Raw genomic sequence first — 18,435 nt, 5'->3', positions numbered from 1 at the left:
AGAGAGAGAAAGAGAGAGAGCGAGTCAAGTGCAAGTGCAGAGCTTTCGCTCAGTTAGCTCACACGCTCTCGTACTCGGAAAAGCTTTGCGGCTTTTCCCCTTATTCTTGACAGCATGTATAATGGATCAAAATATATATATGTATATATATATATACATATATAGATAAGTATATATAAATATATATATATGTATATTGGTATATCCAGTAGTGCTAGGCGCAGTGCTGATCGTGCGCAAAATACGATGCGCTACAATAGCTTTGCTAGGGCATATTAGTGCCCAAATAGAATAGCTAAAGATTAGCAAAAACTAAAATATTACCTCTATTTATCTTTATATATTTGATTGTATAAATATCTAATCTATAACTATTTTTGCTATGATTAGCGCAAAATCTAATCAGTTTCATACACAAATTCGATTAATGATTTCGATATTCAACAATCGACAGTTGACAATCTATTTGATATACAAATAGAGAATATATATCATCGCTTGAGTGCCATTAATTAGTTTGATAGCTTTGCCATTGTTCCTATTTCAACGTCAACGAGAAGATAACACGTTGGACCCACATAGAACTGATTTCAGGAATTGTAGTGCCGAGAGACCACATCTGGCATTTCGAGTGCCGGTAATTTTCCCTTAGCTGAGGTATTGTTGGGGCCGGCACACACTCTCAGATGGCAATCAGTGCTAATGGCCCAAACACAATAGTGAATAATGTGCGTGCGTGTGTGTGTGTGTGGGAGGGGGGATCGGGGGAGGCATGAGGTGAGGCGTCGTTGTTCAGAAGTCAAATTTGATAAACTGTTTGCATATGACAACAAGTCTATCAAAATTAGCAGCCCGATGATAACGAGCGCTACGTCGCAGCCCCAACAACTGTGCCGCCTTTAATATAGATGGCTCTATAAGGCAAGTCAAATTCACCCTCAAAATTGCAAGTAATCGCAGTTCATTAGCCCAATTTTGTTTTTGGCGAGCCAATGCAAACATTACATATTATAGACGTTAATCATTGCTTGGACAAGGGAGCATATTCATATATACATATATACATTTATGTATGTATATAATGTTTATAAATGCCTTTAAAGCTCTTTCAAGATTGCGGCATCTCAATCGAATCTCTTTGAGCAAGTTAAGCTGGAGTAAGTCTCTGGATGTTCTCTAACTTACATTTTAAAAGAATCTGTGATATTAATAGGATATTGAAACCGAGTGATATAAGATCAATAACCTTGCTTGAGTTCATGAGAAGTCAAAGAACTTTTGCTGAAAATATCCGACTAGCAGATACCTTCATCTGGGCGGAGTGTTTCGTAACCTTCTGAGGACTTTAGGTGATACAGCATAAAACTTAGACTAAATGCGTATTCCAAGTCGGGGATCTATGTGAATTGAATCTTTGGGAAATCTAGGTGCTATTAGTTCATCAGAATGTGTACAGCTATCTGAACATACATTGAAGCCATCTAGTTTGGCAGAATTAAGATAACAAATTTTGGTGACTTTGCTTCCTTATCTAAATGCATATTCCTAGAAAGCAAGTGGCTGAATTCATGAGAATCAAGTAGAAGAGCTCACCACACGAAATTCAATCTAATTAAACAGCAGGAAATCAACTTTGCATTGTCATGCAAATTTCAATGCGCATTCCTCGTAAAGCAGCCGGTGACATTTAAATAATATCGTCGACAATTTATGGCTATAGTTTATACTATATGCTAGTGCAATTAAAAACAATTTTAAACTTGTATGAAATATATTTGTTGTTTTTTTGGTCGACAACATAAATGATGTTGTCGTGGATCTCTGCTGATGATAAGTAAGAGTAGTCTAGCCATAAGGTTTGGTAGATGATTTTGCAAGCTATCGAAAAACGATAGTCATCGATTGTAGGTAAAGCTTTTATGAAACGATGCTGTGCTGACTGAGCCACTGCTGGAATTTCTATTCCAATGTATTCCTGTTGTCAAGTTTAAAGAAGAAGCAGCACTTGCTATAATTATCGATAATATATCTTATTCTTTAAGACAGATTGACGAAAAAGTTAATGAATATAAATGAAAGCTGGGCCTTTGTATAGAACTTAATTAATAGCTACGAATAAATAAATACAATGCTTTCGTTTCGCACATGCAAAAGTCAAAGTTCTTCGACCATATTAATGATATATCTATATTAATATATATGTGTGTACACACTTATATATGTATATCTTGCATTTATAATTGTTGTTTTCGCATTTATTTTTGGCTTTTGTTGTTGATTTTATTGACCGAATTGTGAGCTTATTAATTGCTGCGTTCTGTTATTTTCATTCTGCTGCCGTCTTTTTATTTATTTATTTATTTTTTTTTTTTTTTGTATTTCTTTCTATTTCGGGCACTTTGCCATTTTGGCTTCTTGGCCATTGGCCGCACTCAAATTGATTTTCATAAAACTGTCAACTGCACCCTGAAAGTTCACACACACGTTGCATTACATAATGCCCTAAATAGATTGGCCAGAAGCAACTTGAACCGATTTCTGGGTATTTTTCTTTTGGAGCTTTTGCCTTAACGAATAAACGAACTAAACTGATTTTTCCATTTCGAGCCATTCGCCCGCCAACAGAGCAAACGAAATATGACAGATATATATAATATATCCAATATATGTATGTTATTTTGTTGTTGTTGTTGAATATATTCACATAAATGCGTCAATGAACACTTGCATACGACGCAGCTTAGATACTCTACAAGCTGACTTTGATTTGATTATATATAGGATATAAATATAGTATATGCAAGTCCTTGAAATTGTAATTTCAATTACTAAAAATAAATACTTAACTTATTATTTAAATTATTTAATGAAAAGATGATAAACAAAATGCATTTTATATAATTTTACAGGCTTATTAATTTAATTAAAAATTATATACATACATATATAAATGTATAATCATGAAATAGAGATATTTCATGCCCAACTCTCTAATCTGAATCACTTCATGTCTCAAATTTCTTAACCGAATAATAAACATCTTTGGAGCTGTTAATTAATATATGAATTTTTATACATCTCCAAAAATTTCGTATAGTTCAAATTGAAATATAAAAATAAAACTTGTTTATTTAAGATTATTTATTGAAGTGCTATATTCAATGATGATACAAATAGCAGTTCGATTCGAAGTGCTGATGCTGCCATCAATGAAATAGACGACTGGCAGATGCTCTACCTTTGCTTAAGCAAGTCACAGCTTGAGCGTCTCAAGGTAGGGCATTAGAAATATGATAAAACTCTATGAAATAACTTTTTGGCGTGACAAAGTGCCGTTATATATTGAGCAAAGAATGGAAATTGAAGAGCGCCCGAGAGACAGAGAGAGTGAGAGAGAGAGAGAGAGAGTGACAGAAACTTAGTCAAAAGCTGTTGCAAAAGGAGAACAAAAAGAACTCAATAGCAAAACAAAAAAACTTTTGCCGCTTGTTCATTGTTTCTTTGTTGTTTTTTATTTTTATTGTTATTGTTGTTGTTGTTTTTCTAATTGAAAACCTGACCTATGTCTAGGAAAAAGTTACCCATTGGGCTAGATTCGTTTGTCATGCGAATATCAATGAGCGTTTTGCAAGAAAGAAAAAAGCTCAATTAGAGCAAATTGCGAAATGCGTGGGATACGATGTACATGCTAGTTGCCTACACATACATACATGCATACACGTGCACATACATAGTATTAATATGCGCAAATATATTGAAGTGATTCATAGCTTTATGGGGTGAGTTCCGGGTAAAAAAATAGAAATACTCATAGATGTATCTATCACCATATTCAGACCGAGGAACATTGAAAATAAAAAAACCAATAAACTCTTTTCACTCTATGAGCGTGCATCAAAATTATGCATACAGCGCAGTATGGCATTAGAATATTGCAAAGATTTTATTGACATATCAAATGGTTCATGCATATGAATGAAGATATAGATATAGATACAGATTTCGATATAGATATAGATATAGATCTAGATATAGATATAGATATAGATGTAAATATAGATGTAGATATAGGAGTAATACACTATTAAAAAATTAAATCAGTTATTTTATAGCTTTCCACGCTTACTATGTAGTTGATAATACCCGGCTATATTTCGATGTTACTGATTCACAGTTGTTATTACTAAGGTAAATTTTTATTTTATTTTTCAAATATTCGTTTTCTTTATTTCGAACCTATTGTCTGACAAACAGTTATTCAGCACGTGAGTCAACGAAGCTGCAAAAAATGAGCAATAGTTTTCTTCTTGACAGGGAGTAATTAGAAGAACTTTAGTTAGTGTTGAGTCGGGTGTGCTCGACTAGGAGATAAGAAAGTTATCGAACTATCTATGGTATAGAGAAGTTTTTCTGGTTTAGGATATAGTTGCGCTCATGTGGGCGGACACTAACATGATATCCTGATCAAGAATTAATATACTTTATAGCGTCTACAAGGCCTTTTTCTATCTGTTCCCTAAACTTCCAATTTATATGCTCTGAGTTTCCCTTTACATTGGGTTTAGGATATAAAAACTTGCCTAAAGACTCGAATTGCAGGAAGTTTTCATATTCTAAGCTATAGTAATACAATATTTGGGCATACTATTTGTAGCTAATTTCCTGCTATGCTAATCTTCATTCCTGTGAAATCTTGTTAAGCTGTAATTGTATTACTCATGCTTATTGTCACTTACATTAGAACTTCGTTGTGATGTTTTGCTTGTATGTGATCTATATCATTAATGATTCTCATTCAAGTGCTATGCTCTGGCTTATCTATTTAGTTTGACAATTTCGACCCACACACACCCAGTCATAGAATATTTATTATAATGATTACCAGCTGTTACAATTGCCGTGCTATTGTGAAATAGGTGAAATGTGCCGGGGACAGAAATGTTGGCTTGTTATTCATGAGCTCTATTTATAGCCCAAGCCGAAGAGCCAATGATAAGCTCCACGTCAGAGAAATTTAAAGGGGCTGATAACAGGCACAATACAAACACAAACACAAACACAGACAAACACACACACACACATACATACATATATACATAAACACATACTCATACACATACATATTTTATGTCTCTATATGTATATTATTACAGTTTAGGTTTGTTCTTGTTGTGGTTGATTGGCTTAGAGTTGTCCTCCGATGGATCTCTGTGAAGCATCCCCAAAAATTGAGTCATGCAAACAACACGCTTTCTTTATTTTCTTTTTGCGCAGTGCATTTACTGTTATTGTGGCTTATGGCTTAAAAATATTTGGTCAGCCCAACGAACTCGAGTCTATTGACTCCATTGCAGCAGCAATGTGCATACATATAGACGGCCACGTTGGGTATATTTTATTGTCATTGGGTGACATCACTGAAACAACAGAAGAGCAACAGAGACAGTGAAAGCGAAAATGTGGGGAGTGGACCGAAGACTATAAATTTGGAGCAGATATTCAATTTCAAAATTTGCCAAAGGAATATTCTTGGAAACCCTTAAGGGCCTACTTGATACTTTATGAGAATCGCCGAGTGGGGCATGACTATGATTGTATCATGATTTCTTTCTTTTATGTGCAGATGGGAAATGCATGTGCTTAGATCATGCAAATATATGTATACACACACATATATACATAATTACGTACATACATATTTTACCAAAGCTTATAGAACGCCCAAAAACCACTTTTTAATACGACAACTTAAAATCAAATCATTCATATAGTCTGAAAGTCTTATACGCCGCGCCTTCTGATTAATAATTTGCAAATTTTCCGTGAACATTGATTTTGTTTAAAATTTGACATAGATGCTTTTTCTATATTGTATATCTGAATATACATATGAGTATATGGTATATCAGAAATTTATCCAGGCTACTTTCCTGTTCTTAATTGCTTAAGCGTCGCGTTAATCGCCAATCCGTCAGCCTTTCAGGCAGGAGTTACTATGCGTATATATACTTATACATATATGGTATACAAATAGAAAAAGTGGAGCGTGCGTGTACACGTCGGCATCCAATTTTCTAAATGGCTTTGCGTCTGACAACGTCTATCGACGTGTTTGCCGGTATTTTTCCTATACTTAACATGTTTGCCACATATTTTGGGCGATTATTGAACGCGACTCTGTGTATACCTGGTAAATATTTGGGTTAAACATATACGAGTCACTTGTGGCAGATCTATCTATGTAGATATTCTAGTTTGAGAAATATTCTAATTGCTTATCAATAATTGCTAGTATATAGTACATAGGTATATTGTTGGAGAGCCGACTAATAACAATTATTGCTTTATCTATAAGTACATTACAGTTTTTAGAATACTTCAAGTCTAATATTTTTCTCTTTTATTTTTTGATAGCTTATACTGTTCCTTAGTTTTGGCATTTTCGTAATTTTCCAACACAGTTGACAGTTGGCTGTAACAGATTAGCGAAAGGATACGCGCTGCCTATGCAACAAGCTCAACGGCGAAAAATTGCACACGTCATGCAAATAGAGTTTTTAGTTTTTAGCTTTCGGGGTCGTATTCGTAGGCCAACTCAAAGCTAGAATGTATGCATGTATGTATGTATGTATGTTCACTTCTTCTTCTACTTCGTCTTCTGTATTTGCTGCCATTCAATGAATGACCAGCAATTACAGCTCGCACACATACAACCAAGACCCCGCTGCGTTCGTGTCTGTGGCTGTGCATGCGCGCGTACGTATTTATGTTTGTATTTGTTAGACCTTCACTCACCTCCTTTACGCTTTTCAATTCGCCGAATGCTCAGGCCCATGTCTGGGTCCATGTCCATTTCAACGTCGGTGTCAAAGCCAAAGCTGCGATAGCCCTTGGCACTTAATGCATCTGCATAGCTTTGCATGCCGTTGTTTTCACACACACACACACACACACACACCTTTGAGAACCACCGGCTATGCCTGTTTCTCTATTGACAATAAGCTTTTATTTAGTGCGTTTGCGACGTGCCTTGAACTTGATGCTGCTGCTACTGCTGGGTTTTGCGGTGTCGTCACTTTTGGCTTGGCTATTCACCTCCTCATCCCCTTTCCACTTATTCTTCTTTTATTCTGGGCTGTGTTGCAATTTCGTTCCGAATCGCAAACGATTATGTTTCTTATTGGTAAATGTAAATACAAGATTTTTCTCACTCACAGAAATCACACGCTGGTCAAATATTAAATGATACTCCACTTTTGGTTCAACGCAACGCAAAAAAGTATTAAAAAAAAAAACAATAATACTGTATTTTATTGAACAAAATTAAATGCGGCACTTCACTCGTTAAGCGCTACAACTTTATTTTGCGACTGAAACGTTCAGCCGGAACTGTTTTTGTGCATTGCGCAGCGCAGATAATTTCAATGCGCCAAGCGTTGCCACCGGCAATTGCATAACGTTGCCAGCTGTTGGGAAATAGGACGCGTGCGTAGCCACTGAGCTCTCACTGTTGTGCTAGTGCTGCCAGTCGTATCGATAGTATCGACTAGTTTGTTAGGTGTGCTCATTTCAAATCAAAACAGCTGTTGCTGTAACTGCGCGCCAAATATGAAGAGAATTTTGAAAAAAGTACGCTTTCTGTTTTTTTGTTATTTAGTTTATTTGTTTCTTTTTTTTTTTGTTTTATGTTTTCTTTTTTGTTTTTTTGTGTTTGTTAATGTAATGCATAAAAATTGTGTTGTTTTAAAATTAAACCAATAAACATTTTACTTTATTAGTTTAATACAAATAATTTCACTTGTTCACGACAAATAGTTACTCAGATTTTCAATTGCAAAGTATTTTGTTTTTGTTTTTTTTTTTTTAAGTTTTTTCTCTTTAATTGTTAGTTTTTTTTATTTATTTATTTATTTTTTTTGTGTTTTTCATTCTTAATTCTTTTGTATATAAGGAAACGCAAAAAATCTCTAAACAAGAATATAGTTCTGTTTGATTTTTTCTTTGTCGTTTGTTTCTTGTTTGGAACGGCTTTATTGAACTTTTTGTTGTTGTTTGGATTTTTGTTGCATATAAGTACATTTATTTGTTTGTCTTTCGTTTTTTTTTGTTTTGTTTTTTTGTTGCATTAAAAACATTAAATCTTTGGCAGGCATTGCATTTCGTAGTTTTGTAAAAGTTTCGATAAAACGATTGAAACCAAAATCGATAAATCCAAAATCATATTATTTAAAAATAAAAGTAAAATAAAAAATAATTATTTTTATTACATACATTTGAGATGAATTCTTTTCTGCTTTTGTTAATGATCTTTTATACTGTATTTATTTTCGTTTTTTATTTTTTGTTTCATTAATATATTAAATACACATCAATACATTAGTTTAAAAATTGTGTTTTTGTTTTTGTTTTTTTGTGCTAAATTACATTTTAAAAATATGCTTAATATTTTGTTGTTTTTTTTTTTTTTTTTGCTTTTGTTAAGTCAAAGACACGAAAGTGAAAGAGGTTTTGGTTTTTGGTTTACGTCTGGTTTTGCTTAATTTATTATGTGTTTCTTTTTCATTTTGCTTTTATTTTTTAATAATTTAATTGTTATCATTTAATGTAATTAATTTTTCATGCGCTTAATTTAAAACACCGAGAGTTTGCTCAAAAGTTTCTTAAATTTTGTTCTGTTTTTGTTTCTCCTTTTTTTCCGAATTAAATGTTAAATATCGAAATATATATATATATAAATATTTATATATATATATATATATATATATATAATTTTTTTCGCTAATTTTCGTATTTATATTCTTGTGTGTTTAAATGTTTATGTTGCTTAAAAACACCGAAAGCTTAAAATTTAGAGATTTTCCTAAAGTGTAAAATTTTTACAATATTTTTGTTTTTGTTCTGTTTTTGTTTTTTTTTTTTTAATATTTTTATTTGATTTTCGATTTTTGTTTTTGATTTTTTGTTCTTTTCTTTCTGTCTGTGGTTCCTGTGGTTGTTGTTTTATATAATGTATATTATTTTTATTGAATTTCTTTCCAGTTTATTGGCTGCTAAAAACAAACTTAAAATGTCGCTAAATGGAACCAAAAGTCTCTTAAAGAATACATATATTTTCATTGGTTTCGTGGATCTAAATAAACAAGGTTTAAAGTAACCAGCTCCTTGATTGCCTCATTCTTGGCCCACCTCGTCTCATCTAGCCCGTTCCTAGCTCGTTAGCTATAATAAAAATCTGTTCATATTTCGCATACCGTTTCAATAAATACATACATAATTACTTGATTAAGGAAAAAACTGTATCACATTTTCAATTACGTCTTTGTTCGTAGCACCTTCATAACAAATGCTGGCAATGTGTGCTTCTAATTGTCACCCTTCTATTCCCTTCTCATTTCGCGTTTCTGCATTTCGCATTCTTTACCAGCTTTTTTCTAACTATTTACAGACATTTTGTGTGGCTGTGGTTGCTCTCAGTTCAATTCAATTCAGTCAATACCACCTTCTACTACCCTTCAACTTCTTTCTACCCATTCGCATTCATCTTACACTTACCTACCATACAGTCGGAAAAAAATTGCGCTTCGGATTTTATCACAAAAATAATTACAGCTCCACAACATACCCATCTAATTTCTAATTCTTTTGCATGCCTCCTCTCCGTCTCTCTCCTAACTCTCTACCCCTCCCTCTCTCTTTCTCTCTTTATCTACTTCGCCAGCCCTGTCTTAAACTATCATTGGTTCCACTCGGTTCCATTATTTCTGCTATATCCTTAACCTTACCATTATTAATATACGCTCGATCGATCGATGCCTATTCCAGCCCTAATCCCATTCCCAATCCAATTTTATGTTCTCACTCTCAGTGTATTCATAAATAAAACTAAATCTTTGGTTTGGCTGCTTTCTCTTAAAGCCCTGCAAAAATGATCAAACATGGAAGGAATGAAAATAAAATGATCAAATGCAAAGGAAGACTTTAAGCATTTCTGGGCCTATATCGTGTAGATATCTGCGCAGATCATAAAGAAAACCTAAAGCATAGAGGATTAAAATCAAAAACTATTACATAATACTATTATTTTTAAGTTTCTGGCATTGTTTGTTTGTTTTTTTTCTTTCATTTTAGTTTTTGTTTCATTTTTATTTTGTTTCGCTTTTTTTTTTTTTTTTTTTTTTCGTCAAAATCAGTCTCTATTGCCTTTGTTCTATTTATGCTTGTCTTTTTAGTGTAATTTTCTGTGTATAAACTCGTTCACGACATGCAAATGGCTTGGTTTTTTATGTTTGCATATAAATCAAAATGTCTTATAAAACATATAAAATTGGATTTTGTATCGGAAATTACATATATAAATAAAATGTCCTATAAAGCATCTAAGAATTTAGATGTCGATTTTCCTTTGGCTTTATTTCACCATGCTATTTCTCAGCTTGCCCATCGCTAGTTAAAGTATTCGACGAACGCTTTTTGAAACATTTGAAACGTCCCATCTCTAGCCGCCATGTGTGCAGCGCCTATGTCGCCATCTTGCTTTCACTCAGCAACAATCGGCACGGTACGTTCAGCTGCATCCGTCTTTGTCGCTCTCACGGTACGGATTCATTAACGAACTAAACAGCGAGCTTAATTTCCCAGTTCTACACGGTGTATTAATATACTATTTTATAACTATTTAAAAATGTAAATAAGTCAGTGCTTAACAAATGGATCCACATAACTTGTATAATAATACTAATTGGGAATATACTTCTTAATGTATTGGGAATATACTTATTAATGCTTTGGGTCTGTGAACGAGTTTTATGCAGTCGACTGTGCCCGACTGCCAATTGTTTTATATTTTTTTGCTGTTTCTTTTTGTTAATATTTTGGATTTCTTCTGCTATTACTCAGGCTTCAGTAAAAAGTTTTTAATTGTTTTTAGTTTTTTGTTTGTTTTTTTTTTTCTTTTGCAAATTTAAAACTCAACTTTTGAGTTTTATTCATTTAGTTATTATTATTATTATTTTTTTTTTTTTGGTTTGTATGTATTTAGTACACCTTAGAAAAATATCACATTCTTACTTCGTTCGTTCGTTCGTTCGAGAGACATTTTTATGTGTTTACATTTTGTTGTATTTTCTTTGGTTTTTGTTTTTGTCTTGCTATTTCGATTTTTTTTCTTTTCTTTTCTTTTTAACTTCTATTTACAGTTCGACTAAAATATATAAAAAATGTAAAAAATATTTGATTTGAGGTCATTTTCTGAATTATTGCTAGTTGCTCTGGCGTGTTGTCTTTTCTCTTTCCCTTTTCTTCCATTCTCATATTAATTCATCTCATAGTCCTTTATATATCATATATATATATGTATACATATATATATACTTATATATTTCTGTTTTACATTTAAATTGGAATTTCATCTAAAATTTTGTGTGTTTCCTATTTTATATTTTTTTCGTATATTTTGTAGACACAGAATTGTTTTTACGAGTATGTATAAAAAAAAATGGTTTATTTTTAATTTTTGTTTTGTTTTTTCTTTTTTTTTTACTACATACAGTTACACATATGTATGTGAATGTGTATATATATTTATGTAATATTTTAGTGGACACGACAGTTAAAGTTTAGAGAGAGTTTTAGAGAGAGAGCGAAAGAGAGACAAAATACAATTCTTTTGTTATTATTTTTTGTAGTTTCTTTTTTTTTTTTTTTTTTTTTTTTTTTGGATTTTTTTTAGCTCACAACATCAACAATGAAATATTTTGTAATCTTGTTATCTTATATGTGATTTTAGTTTTTTTTTTTCTTTTTTTTTCTGTAAAAATCTCAAAAAGACGCCTAACACCGAAAAATATATTGCATGTACTACATTTTGTTTTTGATTTTTATGTTATTTTTTAAAGTTATAATTATACATATATTTTTTTTATGTATATTTATATATATATATATATATATATATATATATATATATATCTTTTCATATAATTTGTGTGTTTTGTCTTTCAGATGGTTTCCTTTATATACATGAGTTAGTTTTTCTGTTAACAATGCATTTGATTATAGACAATTCAATATATATATATATAGATGAAAAAAAAAAGGTTAGAAACAAATTAATAAAATATATTAATATAAACAAAAGTTTAAGTATTTTTAGTTAAAAACATTGTGTGTTTAAATTGTTTTCTAATAATTTTGTTAAATTTATTTTGTTACATTAAAACTTCTCGCTTTGAGTATTTTCGTTCATCTTTTTGTTATTTAAGTGAAACCTCGAAATTGTCTTTTATTTATTTATTTTTTGTTATTTTGGTGAAAAGGGGGTTTTTTTTTTAAATTTTGTCTTGAACTCTGTCTTCAGGCAGGCGCCCAGCTAATGTCAAGTGCAATTGGATCCAAGATATGAGTTGCTTATTGGAATATCAACATATGCGAAACCTGATCCAAAACTGTCTCTATATCTATCTGTCTCTTTTTAGTTCAAAATGCACTTGTTCTAGGGCCTTACTGTATGAGTGTGTATGTGCGTGTGTGTGTGTGTGGTATAATATGAAATATCATATTCGGATTGATTTTCTCTTAGTTTTCGTATTGATTTGGGGCTCATTTTCGTTAGTTACTCAAATAAACAACATTTATAATTTATTTCAAAATATGCATGCAATATATACGTACATATGTATATGTGTATATATATGCATTTATTTGTATATATATCTATGTATATATGTAATAGACACCGAAAACCACATACATTCATTTATCTGTATAGAGATATATACTATGTATAATTTTTTTTTTTTATTTTGTCTTTGTTTTATGTTTTTCTTTAGATTTATATGAAATGCGTCTGTTTATGTGCGTGTGTGTATGTGTGTGTGGGTTTTTTAAACTATATATATATTTATGTATATATATATTTATATATAAATAAATATTGTTTTTAAAAATGCATCGATTCAATGCCAAAAAGTTTCGTTGTTGGATTTTGTAATATTTTTAGTTTCATTTGTTTTATATAATATTATTTTGTTACACGTATTTCCTGCATTTTGTCTATGCCTTATTTAGCGTTACACTTAAAAAAAATTCTCGTAAGTTATACATACATATATTATGTAAATATATATATGGTAAATTTGTAATTTATGTATATATACATATATTGGTGTATGTATGTATATGTATATATGAAATAAGAGTCTTGAATCCCTCCAATATTTTTTTGTTTTGTTTTTCATGACTTACAAATGAATTTGTTTTTGTTTTTTTGTTTTTCTGCTTTCCCGTTGTGGGCCTAAAAAGGTTTCCGTTTTTGTTTTCTCAAAATCAATTTTTTATAATTTTGTTATCCATTATTGTTTGTGTTTATTTTCGCTTTCAACATTTATGTGTTAATTGAATTCCATTAGCTAAGCACACACCAAATTTAATTTTATTTGTAATTTTTTAATATGGGAAAAATTTACTTAATTTGTATTTAATTAATTTTTTCTTTTAATATTGCTTTATTGCTTACCTAAGTTCAAGTTTACCTTCCTATGCCCTTAGCAAATATTTTATTTTATTTAAGTTGTATTTCATTATTTTGTAAATTTACTTCTTTTATTTTGAACATTTCAATAATTATCTGTGGAACCTGATTTACGACGATCATAAATAAATGAAATTTTAGGCTTTGGTTTGCATGAACAAAGTTAATAAAAAATAAATTTATCGAAAGTGTCCGACTTGATCAGATTTTCGGCTTTTGTTCTTGATCCATCCTAGTAGAGAGCAGCCGATCTCACCGGTTCTTCGACATGTATGCCATAGAATTTGGAACATATAACTCAAGCTCAATACTGATGAATCAACTCAGATCAATGTGCCCTATAGATAAAACAATGCACTCTAACTCTCTCGTAGAAAATGCCTTTAATGTAAACTTTAAACTCGAAACTTGATACGCCGATATTTATCGATAACAAGCAGACTGCGTTTGATGTCTAAGGAAATCCGTTTTTATTAAATATAAAATTTTTAAATCTCATGCGGACGGATCGACAGGCATGACGATGACTCTGGCATGATTAGACTGATCAAGAGTATATAGGAGTATATATGTGCAATATGAAAAGAATAATACAAAATGAAATAAAAATGCAATCGATTTTGTGTAATGCAAAAAAACTTTATTAATAATAAATACTATGAAATAAAAATAATTAAATATAATAATAAGTGTCACAAAAAATCAAAGTTTCACATACATAGCTCACAGCATGTTAATTCAAATAATTGTTTATATAGATATTTATAATAATAATAAGAAATAAAAGTATTTAGAGAAATTCAAATAAGAACATAATCAAATGAACATAAAAGTGGTTTAGAAAATATTTGTATTTTTTAAATATTAAAAAAAAGTTTAATTATTATTATTATTATTTTTTTTCTTTTGCAATTGTGATGCTTAAAAAATGTAATTATTATAAATATACTAAAAAGATTTTGTATTTGTTTCGTTTTCGTGTGTGTTTTGTGCTTGCAATAAAAAGGCAGTGTTTGTTGTTGTTGAAATACATAAAAAATTAATAAAAAAAAAAAAAAAAAAATATAGCGGAATAAATTTGTAAGCAATGCAAAATATATATATTAAAAAAATCATTTAGTTTGTCATATAAATTGTATAAATTATAATTAAATCTAAACAATTTGCTAGTGGCCCTGATCGTTCGATATTTATCGATTTATGTACACATACATATATGTATACATTTCGATTTGTTTGCGTATAAAATAAAAAACAAATATGTGGGATTTGTCTTTTGTGTTGTTAGAAATAAATGTAAACTTTTTGTTGAAATTTTTTAATATTTTAAGTTAAGTTAAGAGAAAAGAATCTATACATATATGTATATAAAACTGTGCATATAATTTTGTTAAACTATCACAAAATTTGCTACAATTGAACACTATTGGAGAGAGAGAGAGGGAGCGAGAGTTAGTATGAGGGAGAAAGCAACAGAAATGTACTTAAATATTTAATTGTGAAATCAAAAAAATCTCAGATTTGTAAGTTTGCTAGCTAAAAATATTGCCTCTGGCTGGTAAATTAGTATAAGTAGCTTGGATTAAATTAGTTAACAGCAGCTTTTAGCTTCTAGTTTACATACACACACACCATGAAAAGATCATATTAGTGCGACTGAGCACTAAATGTTAGAAAAAAAAAACATAATGATAAACTTAATATCAACATCGTAACGACTAACAATATATGTTTATCTTAATAATCGTTTGAAATAGTTTTAAAAACACTGAGTTTATCCCTAAGTTGTGTTTTTAAATCAGCATTTAGTGTTCCGTCGCACTACTATATATATTTATCTATTTATAAGTGTGTGTGTGTGCATTATGGTTTGACTGTTCTATGGAATCTACTGTAAAAACATTGGTTAGCTGATATTATTATTATTTCTTTTATATTCATTTGTTTCGATTTAGCTTCTGCTTTTACTTTTACTTGTTTTTCTTTAATATTTATTTAAATTATGAGGTACTTTAAACTTTTTGGCACAGTGAAAGTTTATCCTTCCATCAACTTTTCCAGCTTGACAATTATTTCATTATTATTATTATTTTTTATTTATTTATTTTTATTTATTTTTTTTTTTTTTTGGTACGGCAAATATGGTTGTTTATTTATTGTTTATTCGCTTCAGGCTGAGGACATTTATTAAAAAAAAAAAAGTATATATATTTATATATATATACATATATGTATGCAATCATGTATGTATATATTCTATGTATATTTAGTTTTCATAGCTGTTTTGCCTCTTGTATGTTGAAACTACAATTTACAATTTAATTCGATGTTCTTGGTTCAAAGTTTGTTAGTTTGATTTTTGTTTGTGTTTGTGTGTTTTTTTTATTTCTGTATTTAGTTTTTGTTTTAATTTTTTATGATCACTTTGTCTGTGTATGTGTGTGTGTTTATTTGGTGGTAACTTTTGTTTGCAACATTATTTTTATGAAATGAGCCATAATAAATGAAGCAGCTTCTAGGCATATACAAAATTAGTAGTCTTTATGTTTAATTCTTCTGCTTATTGTAAACAAATTGCACGTCTCGTTGCTTGGGACAGCAGCTGCGCAGCCAGCGGCGCAGCACACAGAGCGAAGACTGGACGTCAAAAAGCTGACTAGGATAATATGGCGCAGCTGAGCGTCAAAAGCTGATTGGCACAAGACGCCAACATGCAGACAGTGGAACTCACTCTCTCTCTCTTTCTATCTCGCTGTGATGTTGATATGCAGAGACAGGCTCTAGTTCACTCTGTCTTTCTCGCTCGCTCCCGCTGTGTGCTTAGCCGTGATTGGCGCAGCTGCCTTAAATCTATTTTGCCTATTGTTTTGGGTATTTTATTTTGCAATTGTTTTTTAAGTATTTAGTTTGTTTTACTTGTAGCTTTGCTATTGTTTCTCCTATACTCTTTATTTTCTTGTAAATTGTAAGTAAGTTATTTGTTATTTTGTTGTTGCTGGAATCACAGTTAGTTTGTGTTGTTGTAGTTGTTGTTTTTCATTTTGTAAAAAAAGAAAAAACGTTTTATTTGATTTGCTTTGTTATTTGCTATTTCTATGTGTCTCATCTCTTTTCTATTTGTTTGTAAAATTGTTGTATGCTTGTTTTGTAAATTATTAAACTATTGACGGTGGTTGCACATAAGTAAATATTATTTGTAACTCTAGCCTGCCTCAAGCCTCCGATTCGAACCCACTTTCCAGTTCCCTCAAAACTTCACCCTCTCCCCCGCCTCCCGTCCTCTACTCATCCTTATGCCTCAGTTTAACTTTTAGTTGATTTTTGATTTGTATAAATTATAATAAGTTTCTCCTTTGTATTGTTTGTCTGTTTGTTTGCTGTCTGTTTGCTTTAAGCTAGCACATACGTTTAAAAAACATATATTCAGTATATATAGTTGTCTCTCTTGCCTCTATGGTTTTTTGATTTTCGTTTCCATTCACTGTTCGCCCGTCGGTCCGTCTGTCTCATGGTAAAAATTATATATAAATTGCTATATATATAAAAAAAAAAAAACTAAAATCCTTTTATTGTTTTGCTGGTTATTGTTATTGTTACTATTTCTCTTTGAGTTTCTCATTCGATTTAATGTTAATTTCAACAAAATTCCTGCTGCTGGGACATGCCTCTTGCTGCTGTTGCTTCTTCTTCTTCTTTTTCTTTTTCTTCTTCTTCTGCATTGGTGCTGCCAACCGGTTTCGTTTCATCTCCTTTCATTTCAATCTCATCTCCTTTCGTTTCATTTCTCTTTTGTCTCAGCTCTCGAGTTAAACTCTCTATTAGTTAGTTTCTTTCTATATTTTGTACAATATATTTTGCTATTTAGTTTTAAATAAATGTAAAATTAGTTTTTTAGTTTAGCTTTTAGAGTTGCTCTATGTAAACGGCAGATTTATGGTACTTGGTGATTTGAATGTTTTCTTTTTGTTTTCTTTGCTCTCAAAAACACAGACTATTTTCATATATTGCAGTTTGTTGTTGTAGTTAGTAGTTGCCTTGCAGCTGCCAGAACTAATTAGATCTCCTTATATATTCCACTAAAAAAACCCTCACTTAACCATAGAAAACTTTGCATATTAGATAGAAAAAAAAAGAATTTAAACACTTCTACTAATTACAATTATTTATGCTTTAGTTTCAAATCTTAAAGACATTAATACCCGTGCTAATAGTTCTTAATGTTCTTCATCTTCTTCTATTTATATTAAAAAAAAAAAAAAAAAAAAATTAACCCTGCACACACATTGATTGCTCTATGGCTTATCAGTGCGCTGACTGTACCTCAGCACCGTTTCTTCGAATTCTCAATTGAATTCGAATTCGAGTTCGAGTTCGCATATTAATAATATATATATGTTTATATATATATAAAAAAAAATAATTAGACACTTGTAAATCTAATAATAATGGTAGTAATAATAGATCTATACATCAATTTTCATGTTTCCTGTAATTTATGCCTCTTGTGTGTTTTTCATTCATTTTCTCCGCTCTTTTCTTTAAGTGTATTCTGTGTTGTCTGGTGTAGTGTGAGTGTGAGTGTGTATGGTTCGTTGGCTTATCTGCGTAGGAGCCGCCTCCTACGCGCCTCATCTCAGCGCGGCGCATTGTGAATGTGCGTGGTCAAATGCTTGGACAGATAGTCGGCCCGGGCGAAGCACTTGCCACACGACTCGCAGTGGTACGGCCGCTCGCCGGTGTGGATGCGCAGATGGCGCGTCAGATCCGATTTGCCGCCGAACGCGCGTCCGCAGAACAGGCAGACGAACGGACGTTCGCCGGTGTGCTTGCGCACGTGCAGCTTCAGGTTCTCCTTGGAGCGGACGCACTTGCCACAGAACGGGCAGGCGAAACGCGACGTGGTGGGC

General features: G+C 31.4%; 2 protein-coding genes across 31 annotated transcripts in view; both read right to left on the bottom strand.

The window, feature by feature from the left end:
- Window positions 1-7,378, bottom strand: part of AMPdeam (AMP deaminase) — a 17,473-nt gene extending 10,095 nt beyond the window's left edge. For 3 of the 10 annotated variants that reach the window (XR_016270986.1, XM_089473929.1, XM_089473930.1), the window contains exon 1: window positions 2,214-2,598. Coding sequence is in view for 2 of the 10 variants with exons in the window: in XM_018015721.2 (XP_017871210.1) it covers window positions 6,796-6,922 (127 nt within the window). In the remaining 8 variants the exon portion in view is untranslated. Of the gene's footprint in view, window positions 1-2,213; window positions 2,599-6,795 lie in introns of those variants that run through there. The other 7 variants (XM_089473931.1, XM_089473935.1, XM_089473934.1 and 4 more) reach the window with 5 other exon arrangements.
- Window positions 6,938-18,435, bottom strand: part of mamo (maternal gene required for meiosis) — a 198,562-nt gene continuing 187,064 nt past the window's right edge. For 20 of the 21 annotated variants that reach the window (XM_089473909.1, XM_089473907.1, XM_089473908.1 and 17 more), the window contains one exon: window positions 6,938-18,435. In XM_089473909.1, coding sequence (XP_089330035.1) covers window positions 18,162-18,435 — 274 coding nt within the window. In that variant the 3' untranslated portion in view covers window positions 6,938-18,161. The other variant, XR_016270985.1, reaches the window with a different exon arrangement.

Source organism: Drosophila arizonae, chromosome X (assembly GCF_054131065.1).
Source record: "Drosophila arizonae isolate 15081-1271.41 chromosome X, UAZ_ARI_1.0, whole genome shotgun sequence".
Classification (NCBI taxonomy): domain Eukaryota; kingdom Metazoa; phylum Arthropoda; class Insecta; order Diptera; family Drosophilidae; genus Drosophila; species Drosophila arizonae.
The sequence above is the reverse complement of the archived record's forward strand: the minus strand, read 5'-3'. Positions and strand labels throughout refer to the sequence as shown.